This window comes from Cnephaeus nilssonii, assembly GCF_951640355.1.
Source record: "Cnephaeus nilssonii genome assembly, chromosome: 12".
In the NCBI taxonomy this organism is placed as follows: Eukaryota; Metazoa; Chordata; class Mammalia; order Chiroptera; family Vespertilionidae; genus Cnephaeus; species Cnephaeus nilssonii.
Window position 1 is genome coordinate 17,012,332 of NC_137083.1, and position 12,688 is coordinate 17,025,019.

Consider the following 12,688-nt stretch of genomic DNA (forward strand, 5'->3'; position numbering starts at 1 on the left):
CCTTTCCCCCAAGTCTTTAGATGACCTTTCAAGTGTATCTTCTGATGATTTAATACAACTTCATGCTTACATTTCAGACACAGGTAAGAGTCTTAAAAATTTGTTTATTATTACCCTTACGTTATTTTCCACATTTATTTTTATAAACCATTCTTCTGTACTCATATTTTTAAGTTAATTTTTTCCCCTGCAGCATGTTCCTCATTAAATTCTTTGATATTTATTTACTTGTGTATATAGGTATTTTCTTTCTGTAAGGTTGTCACTGTTAACATTTTAAAAAGCTCAAATTCTAAGTATTTTGTCATTGCTAATAAACTTGAACCAATCTTTCTCTCTTCTTGTTTGCATCTAGCTGATATTTGTCTGCATAATTCTCATTAAATCATTTGGGAGACATATTTTAGTTCAGAATTTATTTTCATGAATGCAAAGCCAATTAGATAACTGAATAAATGAAGCTTTTGGGTATAGGAGTTTACAGAAGTTCAAGACATGCTTGGATTAGGTGAGAAACCCCTAAGATTTTGTGTCTCAATCAGCAATATGGTTAGTGAACTGAGAAAAAAATCAATACTCATCATTGCCATTAGGTTATTAGAAAAAGTCAGTAAGTAGTAGATAATGACATTTTCTTATGTGGCCTCTCCCTGGTCCTAGAATATAGGAGTATTGTATTAGATTACATATTAAAGTATAGATAATACTGAGATATAGATCTCAGTTCAATTTAATGCTTACATTTTAGATACTGAAATGAAATTTACAGTATAAGTGCAGTTTAAGATAATTGGTATTATTTTTTTAAATGTTTTCTTTTGCTTCTTACTGGAGCTGAAATCTCATTTTGCATTCTGTTCTCTGCTAAATTTCTGTAATAACTTATCTATAATTTCTGTCTCAGTTCCTTTTTCTTTTACAAGTAGTTTGTGTACACATTACTCTGCTCTTAAAGGTCTTAGATAAAAACCTTGTCAATAAAACCAGGTTGCTTTTCTTTCTAGCTTTAGCTAGAGTTGCCCCACCTTTTCCTTCATTACAATTTTAAATTTATTTATAAACCTCTATTTTCTTTGTTGGCTTGTCTTCCAAATATGAAAGGCTTTGTTAAAGTGCAAACATTTAGTATTTGTGCTTTTACTTCTTTCTTGAAGACCTTAAGCTTTCATGTCTAGAGGAAGATGCTCATGTCCATATTTCTTTTGTGGATCTTTCTCTTCTCTGAGAGTTCTGATTTTCCAGCTGTATTATCCATTTATTCAGCAAGTATTTATTAGCTTCTTGTAGGAAGCACAATGTTAAGCATTTTTAATAAATTGTTATTCCTGTCAGACAAACATTTAAATACTAAAGAAGCAGCACACATAGTGGTTAGGAGCACAACTTTTTGTCCAGATTGCTTGTGTTGAAACCCTAGCTTTGCCACTTAATACTTGGGTGAAATTGGGTAAGTTCTTTAACTTATATACTTCAATTTCCTTATATGTAAAATGGGATAATAATACTAATAATTAGTAATACTTACCTCATAGGGTTATTATAGGACTAGTTAACTCATTACAATAGTAATAACATGATGGGGATTTTATATTAGTGTTTGTTCTATAAATGTTTATTCTATCAACTAGAGGCCTGGTGCACAAATTTGTGCATGGGTGTGGTCCGGCCAGCCCGCCCTAATAGGGGCCCATTGGGCTGGGCAGGTGCAGGGGTAGGGGCCATGGGTGTCTGGTGGGAGGGGCCAGGGCAGTTGGCGGCTGGCCCTGCTCCTGATTGGGGTGTTGGGGGCAGATCGGGGGCAGGGCCGGCCGGGGGGGGGGGGAGGGAGGGCTGGTAGCCGATAGGGGCTCAAATCAGGCTGGTTGGCTGCCACAGTGTGTGTCATAGCCACTGGTCTTTCTGGTTGTTCTGCCATTCAGGTCGCTGGGCTTTTATATATATAGATTGGCCTCCTGATTCTGAGTCTAGATCTTCACACTCTTAACATCTTTATTATAGGAAGAACTGATAGTCTAGTGTAGTGCTACTCAAAGAGTGGTCCATAGACAAGTGCTTACTGCTTCCTTCATTGGCTAAATTAAGCACTATGTTTAGTGATGAGATTGATTTATATTCTGGTCCTATTTTTTTTATCTGGCTATAGATTAATAACAGATAGTTTGCACATCACCTGCTATGGGTAACATAGTCCTAATGAAAACAAAACCTATTTCCACTGTAATATCTCACCATCATCTCAGAATCAATATATGTAACCTCATTTATCTTCTTTAAAACCAAATTACCTTTTGTCTTCTGTGCTTCTTTTATAATAACCTCATTATTTTTCCTATGGTGCATACATCCTGGTCATGATCTCTGTGCCTATTAATTTGTGACAAATATGATTATTCCTTTTTAGAATGCTTTCTTACATTTCTCTTTCTTTTTCTATTCCTTGCTTTTATTAACTCCTAACTGGTTATGATTTGCTGCCTAATTGACTTCTGTTTTCTATTTTCCTTTCCCAAACCTATCTTAAACACAACAGATAAAGCCATTCCCTTGTTTACATGCTAACTCTCTTCAATGATGGTGGTTCTCTAACATGATGAAAAAAGTGTATTGCACTTTGTTATGCATAGGTCTTTGAGAGAAGGATGATTGGAAGAGGAGAGCAGTGAAATATAGTGTTATCTACAGTTTAAGCTCCTGAGAGCAACATAACCAGCCTTTCTCCAGTTTTATATTTTGTCAAATTATATCTTACTAGAGGCCTGGTGTACGAAATTTGTGCAGTGGGGTGTGTGTGTGGCGGGGGTCCCTCAGCCCAGTCTGTACCCTCTCCAATCTGGGACCCCTCGAGGGATGACTGACTGCCGGTTTAGGCCCGATCCAGGACTGCTGACTCCCAACCACTCGCCTGCCTGCCTGCCTGATTTGCCCTAACCGCTTCTGCCTGCCAGCCTGATCACCCTCTAACCACTCCTCTGCCAGCCTGATTGATGCCTAACCGCTTCCCTTCCTGGCCCAATTGCCCCCAACTGCCCTCCCCTGCTGACCCGATCACCCCCAATTGCCCTTCCTTGCTGGCCCGATCACCCCCAACTGCCCTCCCCTGCCAGCCTGGTCGCCCCCAATACCCTCCCCTGCAGGCTTGGTCCCACCCCCCCCAACTGCCCTCCCTTTCAGGCCCGGTCACCCCTAACTGCCCTCCCCTGCTAGCCTGGTTGCCCCCAACTGCCCCCCTCTGCTGACCTGGTTGCCCCTAACTGCCCTCCTCTGCTGGACTGATCACCCACAACTGCCCTCCCCTGCCGGCCATCTTGTGACCAAATGGGGGCGGCCATCTTGTGCGATGGTGTGATGATCAATTTGCATATTACATTTTTATTGTATAGGATATCCCAACATAGGTATGTCTAGATTCACCTATCCTCAAGTGATTGTGTGCCACAGCATCTCCTAGCCCAATGGTCGGCAAACTGTGGCTCGCAAGCCACATGCGGCTCTTTGGCCCCTTGAGTTTTTAGCAAAGGCCAGCTTAGGAGTATCCTAATTAAGTTAATAACAATGTACCTACCTATATAGGTTAAGTTTTAAAAATTTGGCTCTCAAAAGAAATTTCAATTGTACTGTTGATATTTGGCTCTGTTGACTAATGAGTTTGCCGACCACTGTCCTAGTCTGAGAGTGTGTATAAAATATTCGTAGAGATAAGAATACAACACGAAATAAGAACCAAGTAAAATTACAGAAATTAAAATATAGTGATTGGAATTAAGGTCAATGGATGGAATAAGACTAAATACAGATGAGTAGAGACTCAGTAAACTTTTTGGAGACCTGGACAAATGATCTAGAAGAGAATACAATGCAGAGAAATAAGAAAGTGGAAACTAGGAAATACAAAGAAAAGGACTCAAAGGGCATCTCTTTCCATAAGAATAGTACAAAATGTGAACAGTTTTCTATTTTAAAAACTAATGGACTTGGATAGTTTGTGGAAAATTAGGAAAATGCCTATAAAAAGTCTCCAAAATAACTACACTTGTGAATTGTTTATTAGAAATGAGTTGTCAAAATAGCAGATAAACCTTATTCCATTGCTTTTGCTTTCTGTTTACCTGTGGAGATTTTAATTGAAATGTAACTAAATAGTGAAGGCTAGTACAAAAGGTTATTATTTTGTTTCTGTTATTTTTCCTCTATTAAATTTCAGGCTCCAATGCTGTGCTGTGAAGTTGTATTGTGGTATCATAACTAATAATATAGGTAAAAGTCCTTGGGGAGATTGTTCAAAGTAGACATTTCTGTGTGGTTGGTTGTGTGGTTGATCATGTCATCATAAACTTGTAGCTTGTTTTGCAATGTAGCCATCTATATATATAAAAGCCTAAGCAACCATTATGACCAGAACGACCAGTCGACCAGTTGCATTGACATGCACTGACCATCAGGGGGCAGACACTCGATACAGGAGCTGCCCCTGGTGGTCAGTGTGCTCCCACAGCCAACCTCCCCCGGTCCCTCCCCGCGGTCTGGCAGGTCCCATCTGGCAGGCCCTGTCCAGCAGCCAGCAGGCCCCGACTGGCCCAGCCCTGATCTGGACTGGGAGAGACAGACAGCCCTGATAGGCCCTGATCACCAGCCAGGCCTAGGACCCCACCCATGCAGGAATGTTGTGCACCGGGCCTCCAATCATATATAATACCTTATGGGTGCGAGTAGAGAGGATGGGATTCTATTTTATCCCCTGGTGACATCCTTTTGTCTCAGTCTGTCATTTCAAATTCTTCATTTCATGTTGTCCTTTTTGTTTTTGTTCTTCATCTTCCTCCTTTTTTTGTGTCTTTTGTTCCTCTTCATTTTGTTTTAAATGACTAGTATATGCTGACTATGACCCATATGCTGTGGCAGGAGTTTGTAATGATCATGGCAAGACATATGCATTGTATGCCATCACTGTGCACCGACGCAATCTAAACAGTGAGGAGATGTGGAAAACCTATCGTCGTTACAGTGACTTCCATGACTTCCACATGAGAATCACTGAACAGGTAATGAGGTTTTAAAGTGTGTGCTTTAAATTGTTTCCTGATTCAATGTTTAATTCTAAATAGTTCTGAGGATGTTAAGGTATTGACCAAAGCCAATGAAAGAAAACAAAGTAAGAATTTGTGTATAATCAGTATAAACGTTAGAATGATTTTGAACATTTAACCAATAAGTCAGACTTTAACTAATCATAAACACTGTGGACTAGACAAAATATCAATGGTATACCTTGGGAAATTAACATGAGTGTGTATTTCTCATTTTGAGTCGTGAGTGTGTGTGTGTGTATATGTGTGTTTGTGCGCGCGCATGTATTAGAGTTATTTGGGTTTGGTTTAAAGTAAGGAAGGGGATCACTGTAGAATATTTTTTGGTTTTCAGCAGTGTAATTCAGAGCTATAGTCATTTTAGTTGACATCCTTATTTAATAGTGTAACAGTTAAATCTTTGATCTATTTACATTAATTTAAGAACCATAACCTGAATTAAATTTAACATTAACCAAATAATGGTTTTAATTTGTATTAAATAAAACCCTCCTGTTTTATAGAAATGTAAGAACTCTTAAAAATAACAAAAATTATTTCTGTTCTACTTTTTATTAAATATGTTTTCTTATCCTTAATTTAGAAGGAAATAAATTATCACCAGATGAATGGAGTAGGTGATCTATGAAATTTATTTTAACTCAAGAGTCTTTGATTTTATTCAAGGCTTTTAAATATACAACTGGTATTAAGCCAATACAAATTATACTAATTAATGGTGACATTTGATTGGGTGGACTAAAGCTTTGAAATGACATTGTACTAGTTTAGTAATCAGAAAATGCCTTTTTCATTTAAGAGAGTAGAGGGAAAATGGTTGGCATTGGTAATCTCATTAAAATGTTTGTTTAATGAGAATGAGATAAACTATTAATAACTTAAAAATGATTAAAAACAGGTTAGTGTTGACTCCAGAAGCCCATATTAAAAAGACTATTTTTGAATTATATTTCGAAGGAAATGAATAATTTTGGACATGTTTGCTTTTTCTGTTCATTTTGAGTACGTCTTTATGAATAAAGATATATAAAAATAAAAGGAAATAATTAAAATGTTAAATGTCATATTATTTTAGAAATGGGCTGAACTCCCCATTCATTTATTTAACAAATATTTATTGAGCTTTTCCTATATGCCTGGTGCAGTTCTCAATGCTGCAAATATAATCGTGAACAAGACAGGTCCTTGCCTCTAGGAGTTTATATTTCAGTAGATACTGTGCATGTCTTTTTCATTGGGTGAATTGTAACTAAGTATAAATAAAAGTAGTGATTTAAAAGATACTAAGTATGCATTAAAGTAACTGAGTAAATGTATATTTGCGCCTGGATATAAACACATTTTGAATCCTTCTGATAAAAAAATTCAAGAATGTTTTTTAAATTTTCCAGTAATGTGTCTGGAATCTAAACCTGACATATTCGATGTAGAAAAATAAAATCTTTGATTTTGGAATGTCTATGATTTACATATAGTATTTGAGTTTTTTGTGAGCATTGTAATACTCTTTTTTTTTTTTATTCTTGTGAGTTCTTTGGGTAAATTTCCAATTTCTTTTACATTTCTTTAAAAATATTTTTATGAATTTTTGGCATAGAATTATATTATTTTTCAGGAATGGACTACCTTATACTTATAAACAATCTTTCAAATACCAAGTTTATAATATGTCAATATGAAGTATAAAGTTTTCTCATTTTTCCTTTTATAATAACAATACTTTAGAAAACTATTAATCATCAATACCTCTGTTCCAGACAGATAATTTTAAAAGGAGTTTGATAATTTAGACTTTAAGAAAATAACTGTTATTGTAACATTTATTTTTTCTTTTTATTAATAATGTTTAATATTTTAAAGTTTCTGAAATAAATTGTTTTGTTGGATACTGTTATATTTCCATAGTGTATTTCATCCTAACAAAATACTACAGAATGGGTGGCTTAAGCAACAAACATTTATTTTCTCATATTTATTTTCTGGAGGCTGGAAGGCCAGGTCTCAGCTTTGGGCTTATCTATCCCTGAGCGCCTCTTTTGACTTTTAGTGACTGCCCTTCTCATTGTGTCCTCACATGGCCTCTCTGTGGGCTCTCATTCCTGGTGGTGTTTCGCATGCCCAAATTTCATCCTCTTATAAGTACAATAGCCCGATTAGATTAGGACCCACCCTAAGAACTTGTTTTAATTTTATCACCTCTCTAAAGGCTCTGTCTTCACACATAGTCACATTCTGACACACTGGAGGTTAGGTCTTATTGGGGAACTACAGTTCAGTCCATACCATATTGGTAATGCCAGAGTAAACTGTGTGTTCTGTAAAATTGAGTCCATAGTTAAGATAATGTCGATAATATTCCAGGAAATTAAATATTTTAGGACTCCTTGAAAATTTTAATTTACATCTGTTAGGATTTATTCTACTTTTGGATTTAATTTTTTAAATACCCCAGATTTTACAAAGCGCGGCAGTAGAATAAAAAACTGGAGTTTCTTTTCATACAAACTTATTTATTTGGATTTTTTTATATTTCAAATTATTGATACATTCAAAGAGTATAAAAAGAGCTGCTACCGATGCTAACCGTGTCGAGTCACACTCGACATCCGAGTGCAAAAGGCTAATAGTTTTGTGAATCGCCAAATTTATGAATATTACTACAGCATAACTTCTCCCCTATAAATTGCCTCTCCACTTTCCCCCCTACCTTGCCTGGAGCAAAAGAACTGCTTTTACTTTTCATGTGTAACATACAATGAACTTGTTCACATTATAGCTCCAAGCAACTATCTGATTTGCCATTCCATTTAATTTATCAGAATCTTCCGGTTTGGGGATGAAAATTATCCTACACCTTTTCATTCCTCTTCTCTTTAATCTCTGCTCCAGGAATGAATGTGTTTTTGAACATAGAATGGTTTTAGAAAGTTGTTTCACTTCATAATATGTATCACATGGGAAAAGCAATGAGGCTGCTTGAAGTTTCAGATACTAGGCTGTTGGCCAGGCACAATCACTAGCTAAATGACTTTCATCTTAAAATGTTTGTTAGTAGCTAGTGTGGTTAAAACTGTGCTTCAGGGAGGCACGGCAGATTACTGCGTAGCTGGAGCTTTGAAGGTGCACCCAAGTGTTAAGTAATCTAGCGCTTTATTTTTCATGTGGTTGGAGGGAAAGTATCAGTGTAATACTCCAGCTGTGTATATACAGAATTGTAATACAGTTGTAAGCTATATTTAAAATTTTCCTTTTCTACTTTTAATAATTAGCCATTACAAGAATTAATTTATTTGAACTCATCAATATAAAAATAATTCTTTATAAGATTTTTAACAAGCCAGAAACACATAACTTTGATCATTAAAAACTTATTTGCTAATACTTTATTTACAAGTCAAAGGATGGTTATAGACAATATTTTTAAAACTTTTTCTTATAACAAATTTGAACAATCTCAAAATTAGAGAAAGTATGAAAATGATACCCCATGTGAATATCACCCATCTTCATCAGCTGTCCATGTTTGTTATTCTTTATTGAAATTTATAACATATAACATTAAAACTGTGGTTTGCCTTTGCAACAGCATGGATGGACCTGGAGAACATTATGCTAAGTGAAATAAGCCAGTCAGGGAAAGACAACTACCATATGATTTCACTCATATGTGGAATTTAAGAAATTTCCAAGCAAAATGGAGACAGACTTGTACTAGAGACCAGACAGACAGCTCTGGGAGAGTGGGGGTGGGATGGGAGAGTGGAGAGATTGAGCAAAAAAGAAAAAAAGAGAGAATTCATGGACAACAACAGTGTGATGATTGCGGGGGTGGAAGGGGATAGGTCAAGATGGAAGAAGGCATAGAGGGGATAAATGGTGATGAGAAAACTAAAATAAATTTTTTAAAATATATTTTATTGATTTTTTTTTTTTACAGAGAGGAAGGGAGAGGGATAGAGAGTTAGAAACATCAATGAGAGAGAAACACCGATCAGCTGCCTCCTGCACACCGCCCACTGGGTATGTGCCGGCAGCCAAGGTACATGCCCTTGCCCAGAATCGAACCTGGGACCCTTGAGTCCACGGGCCAATGCTCTATCCACTGAGCCAAACCGGTTAGGGCTAAAATAAAAATTTTTTAAAAGAACTGATTTGGACATACTTGGAAAATAATTTTCTATTTTCTGATTTTTGCTTAGTAAAATATATTGCAAAAGGATCTGTTTCAAGATGCTTTTAATATATAGATAAATTGTAACTAGGGAAATACTTTTCTCTTTTATTAAAAAATTAAGATTATTGAATAAATTTTATCTTCCAGTTTGAAAATCTGTCAAGTATATTGAAGCTTCCTGGGAAAAAAACTTTTAATAATATGGATAGGGATTTTTTAGAAAAGAGAAAAAAGGATCTTAATGCATATTTGCAGGTAAGTTTATGTTTATTTTTGCCCACAGATTTTCATTTTAATATAGCTAATGAACTCAGTATGTCAAAACGTGTTTCATTGAAGGAATTAAGCTAGAGTGTTAGGTTATATCATGAAATATTTTTGGTGAAAACAGTATTTTTTTTGGTAACATTTAAAAATGTTTGCCTGGATTTTTTAATGTACTTTCTATTAATGTTAAATTTGAAATTAGTATGTGAATAACATAATAATTTACTAATGTGGATTTTAGGATTAGCTGTAAAACCTGAAAATGGAATAGTAAATATATTTGGACAACTTTCATATTAAACTAGAGGCCTGGTGCATGAAAATCCATGCATTGGAGAGGGGGTCCCTCAGCCCGGCCTGCCCCCTCTCACAGTCCGGGAGCCCTCAGGGGCGGGAGGTGACCTGGTGATCAGGAAGGCGACGCCCCCATCACACCTCTGCTGCTGCCACTGCCGGCAGCACAAGCCTCGGCCAGCCCTGGTTACCTGAGCCTAGGGCGGCTGGGTACCCACTATCCGAGGCTTGCCTGTGCCTCGGGTTGGCCTTGGGGGTTTGGGGGGCTGAGGGGACTGGGGGACTCTGGAGGCATGCGCACAGAGTGGCCAGATCCTCCTGGGACGGACCCGGCCGTGCCACACGCCTGCCGCCCCAGTGGGGCTGAGGGGACTGGGTACCACCATCTTGTGGCTGTGGGTGCTGCCATATTTGAGGGCGTGGTAGTCAGCATATTCCCTCCTTATTGGCTGTGGGTGCCACCATCTTTGTGAGGGCATGACAATCAATTAGCATATTCCCTCTTTATTAGATAGGATGCACTGAAAGTAAAAATAGCAGATGGGGAGAATAGTATATATCCTAATGTTAATAGTCATAGAATTATTGATGACTTTAACTGCATAATTATTTTTTTAAATGTAAAATTAAAATTTTTACCCTTTTTTCCTGTTAGTTACTATTAACTCCTGAAATGATGAAAGCATCCCCAGTTTTGGCTCACTATGTGTATGATTTCCTTGAGAACAAAGCCTACAGTAAAGGGAAGGGGGATTTTGCTCGCAAGGTAAGCAGACCATTGCATTGATTTTCTTACAGATCTGTTTTCATTCTTCGTTTTCAATATAAGGAAATAAATTTATACTTATTTATGTTTTAAAACTAGACAATTTTATTAAGTGTATCATGGCATATTTATCTTCTGTGCTTTACTAAGCCTTCAATAGGTAGACCTAATAAGCATAAAATCCTATCTTTATATGTGGATTAAATCCACCAGAACTAGTAGCTTCAAAGAAAGGGGGAAAAAAATTTAGAAATGATGCATTGATAAAGGTTTGCCTAAAACAGGTCCCAAGCTTTTCATTAGCTTCAGAAGGAACTGTTTCTTACTAAGAGGAAATGTCTTAACTTGGAGCAAGAATAAGAAAAGTGTTAAATAGGATATGTTTTTCATGCCTAAGTGAAATCCTTATTATTTAAAATTTCTTTTTGGATGCAAGACCTATACTTGGAATAAGATACTAGGTTAAAACAATAAATAATTAAAGTGCTAAAATTGGGCAAGATTAGCTTTGTGGGTGAGAATACAAACTTTGGGATCAGATAGCCTTTGGTTCAAATCCCTGCTCTTCCATTTGCTAGCTGCCTGCCTGCCTGATCACCCCTAACTGCTCACCTGCCTGTCTGATCACCCCTAACCACCTCTACCTGCCTGCCTGATCTCCCCTAACCACTGGTCTCTCTGCCTGATCACCCCTAACTGCTCTCCTGCCTGCCTGATCACCCCTAACTGCTGGCCTGCCTGCCTGCCTGATCGCCCCTAACCACCTCTGCCTCGGCCCCTACCACAGCAGCTTTGTCCGGAAGGACATCTGGAAGGTCGTTCGACTGTCCAGTCTAATTAGCATATTATGCTTTTATTATTATAGATAGATTATTGACTATATTCCCTTTGCTGTACTTTATATCCCCATGACTATTTTGTAACTGCTAATTTGTACTTTTTTGTTGTTGTTGTTAATCCTCACCTGAGGATATTTTTTCCCATTGATTTTTAGAGAGAAAGGAAGGGAGGAGGATGGGTTAGAGAGAGAGAGAGAGAGAGAGAGAGACATCAATGTGAGAAATCGATTGGTTGCCTCTTGCATGCTCCCTGGGCCCTGTCCTGAAACTGAGGTACTTGCCCTTGATCGGAATTGAACCTGCAACCCTTTAGTGCAAATCCATGGGCCAACGATCTAACCACAGAGCAAAACCAGTTGTGGCTAGTTTGTACTTGTTAATCCCTTCACCTTTTCCAACCAGCCTCCCAAGCCCCCCTCTGGTAACCATCAGTTTGTTCCTTGACAATATTTTTTTTTAATCTTTATTGTTGAAAGTATTACAGGTGTCCCCTTTTTCCCCTCCATTACCCCACCTCTTCACTCTTCCCCCTTCCCAGGCCTTCACTGCCTCACGTGTGGAATCTGATGAACAAAATAAACTGACAAACAAAATAGATTTAGAGACATGGAAGTGTGCAACAGACTGATGACTCTGGGGGTGGGAAGATAGATTCATCAAATAGTTTTTAATATAGGTTGTGGATTAAAGTGAAATTCATGCCTTCTATGCTTCTGAAATTCTACCTCTTCTGTGAACATTATAACTTAGTAGACAGGTGACAATTTTCCCTCAAGCTGTGTATTTTAAATGTTGTAGTTTCATGTTTATCTCTTAATTCTGCTTGTCCTACCTAATAAAAGAGTAATATGCAAATTGACCATACCTTCACTACACCCACAAGCCATGCCCACCTGCCAATCAGAGCAAGTATGCAAATAAATCCAACCAAGATGGCTACAGCCACAGAGAGCAGGAGGGAGGCTTGGGTTCCCCAGGCAACGGAGTAAGCCAGGCTTTCCGCCTGCCCTTGCCAGCCTAAGCCTCCACTCAAGGCTACAAAGTTTCATTTATAGAAGGTAAACAAATCCAAACAGAAATGGCGGCAGCCACAGAGCTGGAAAGAGCGGGAGGCTTGGTTTTCCCAGGCAACGGAGGAAGGCAAACTTTCCACCTGCCCTTGCCGGCCTCAGCCTCCACTCCAGGCTACAAAGTTTCCATTGTAGAAGGTAAATAAATTCCAGATACCAGGGTCTCTGCTTGGGTTGCCAGGGGGCATGGCTGG

General features: G+C 37.9%; 1 protein-coding gene across 8 annotated transcripts in view; it reads left to right on the plus strand.

Moving 5' to 3' along the window:
• Nucleotides 1-12,688, plus strand: part of SNX13 (sorting nexin 13) — a 107,673-nt gene that overhangs the window by 76,861 nt on the left and 18,124 nt on the right. For 6 of the 8 annotated variants that reach the window (XM_079786081.1, XM_079786079.1, XM_079786080.1 and 3 more), the window contains 4 exons: nt 14-83; nt 4,867-5,039; nt 9,406-9,513; nt 10,475-10,585. In XM_079786081.1, coding sequence (XP_079642207.1) covers nt 14-83; nt 4,867-5,039; nt 9,406-9,513; nt 10,475-10,585 — 462 coding nt within the window. The remainder of the gene's footprint in view (nt 1-13; nt 84-4,866; nt 5,040-9,405; nt 9,514-10,474; nt 10,586-12,688) is intronic. The other 2 variants (XM_079786077.1, XM_079786084.1) reach the window with 1 other exon arrangement.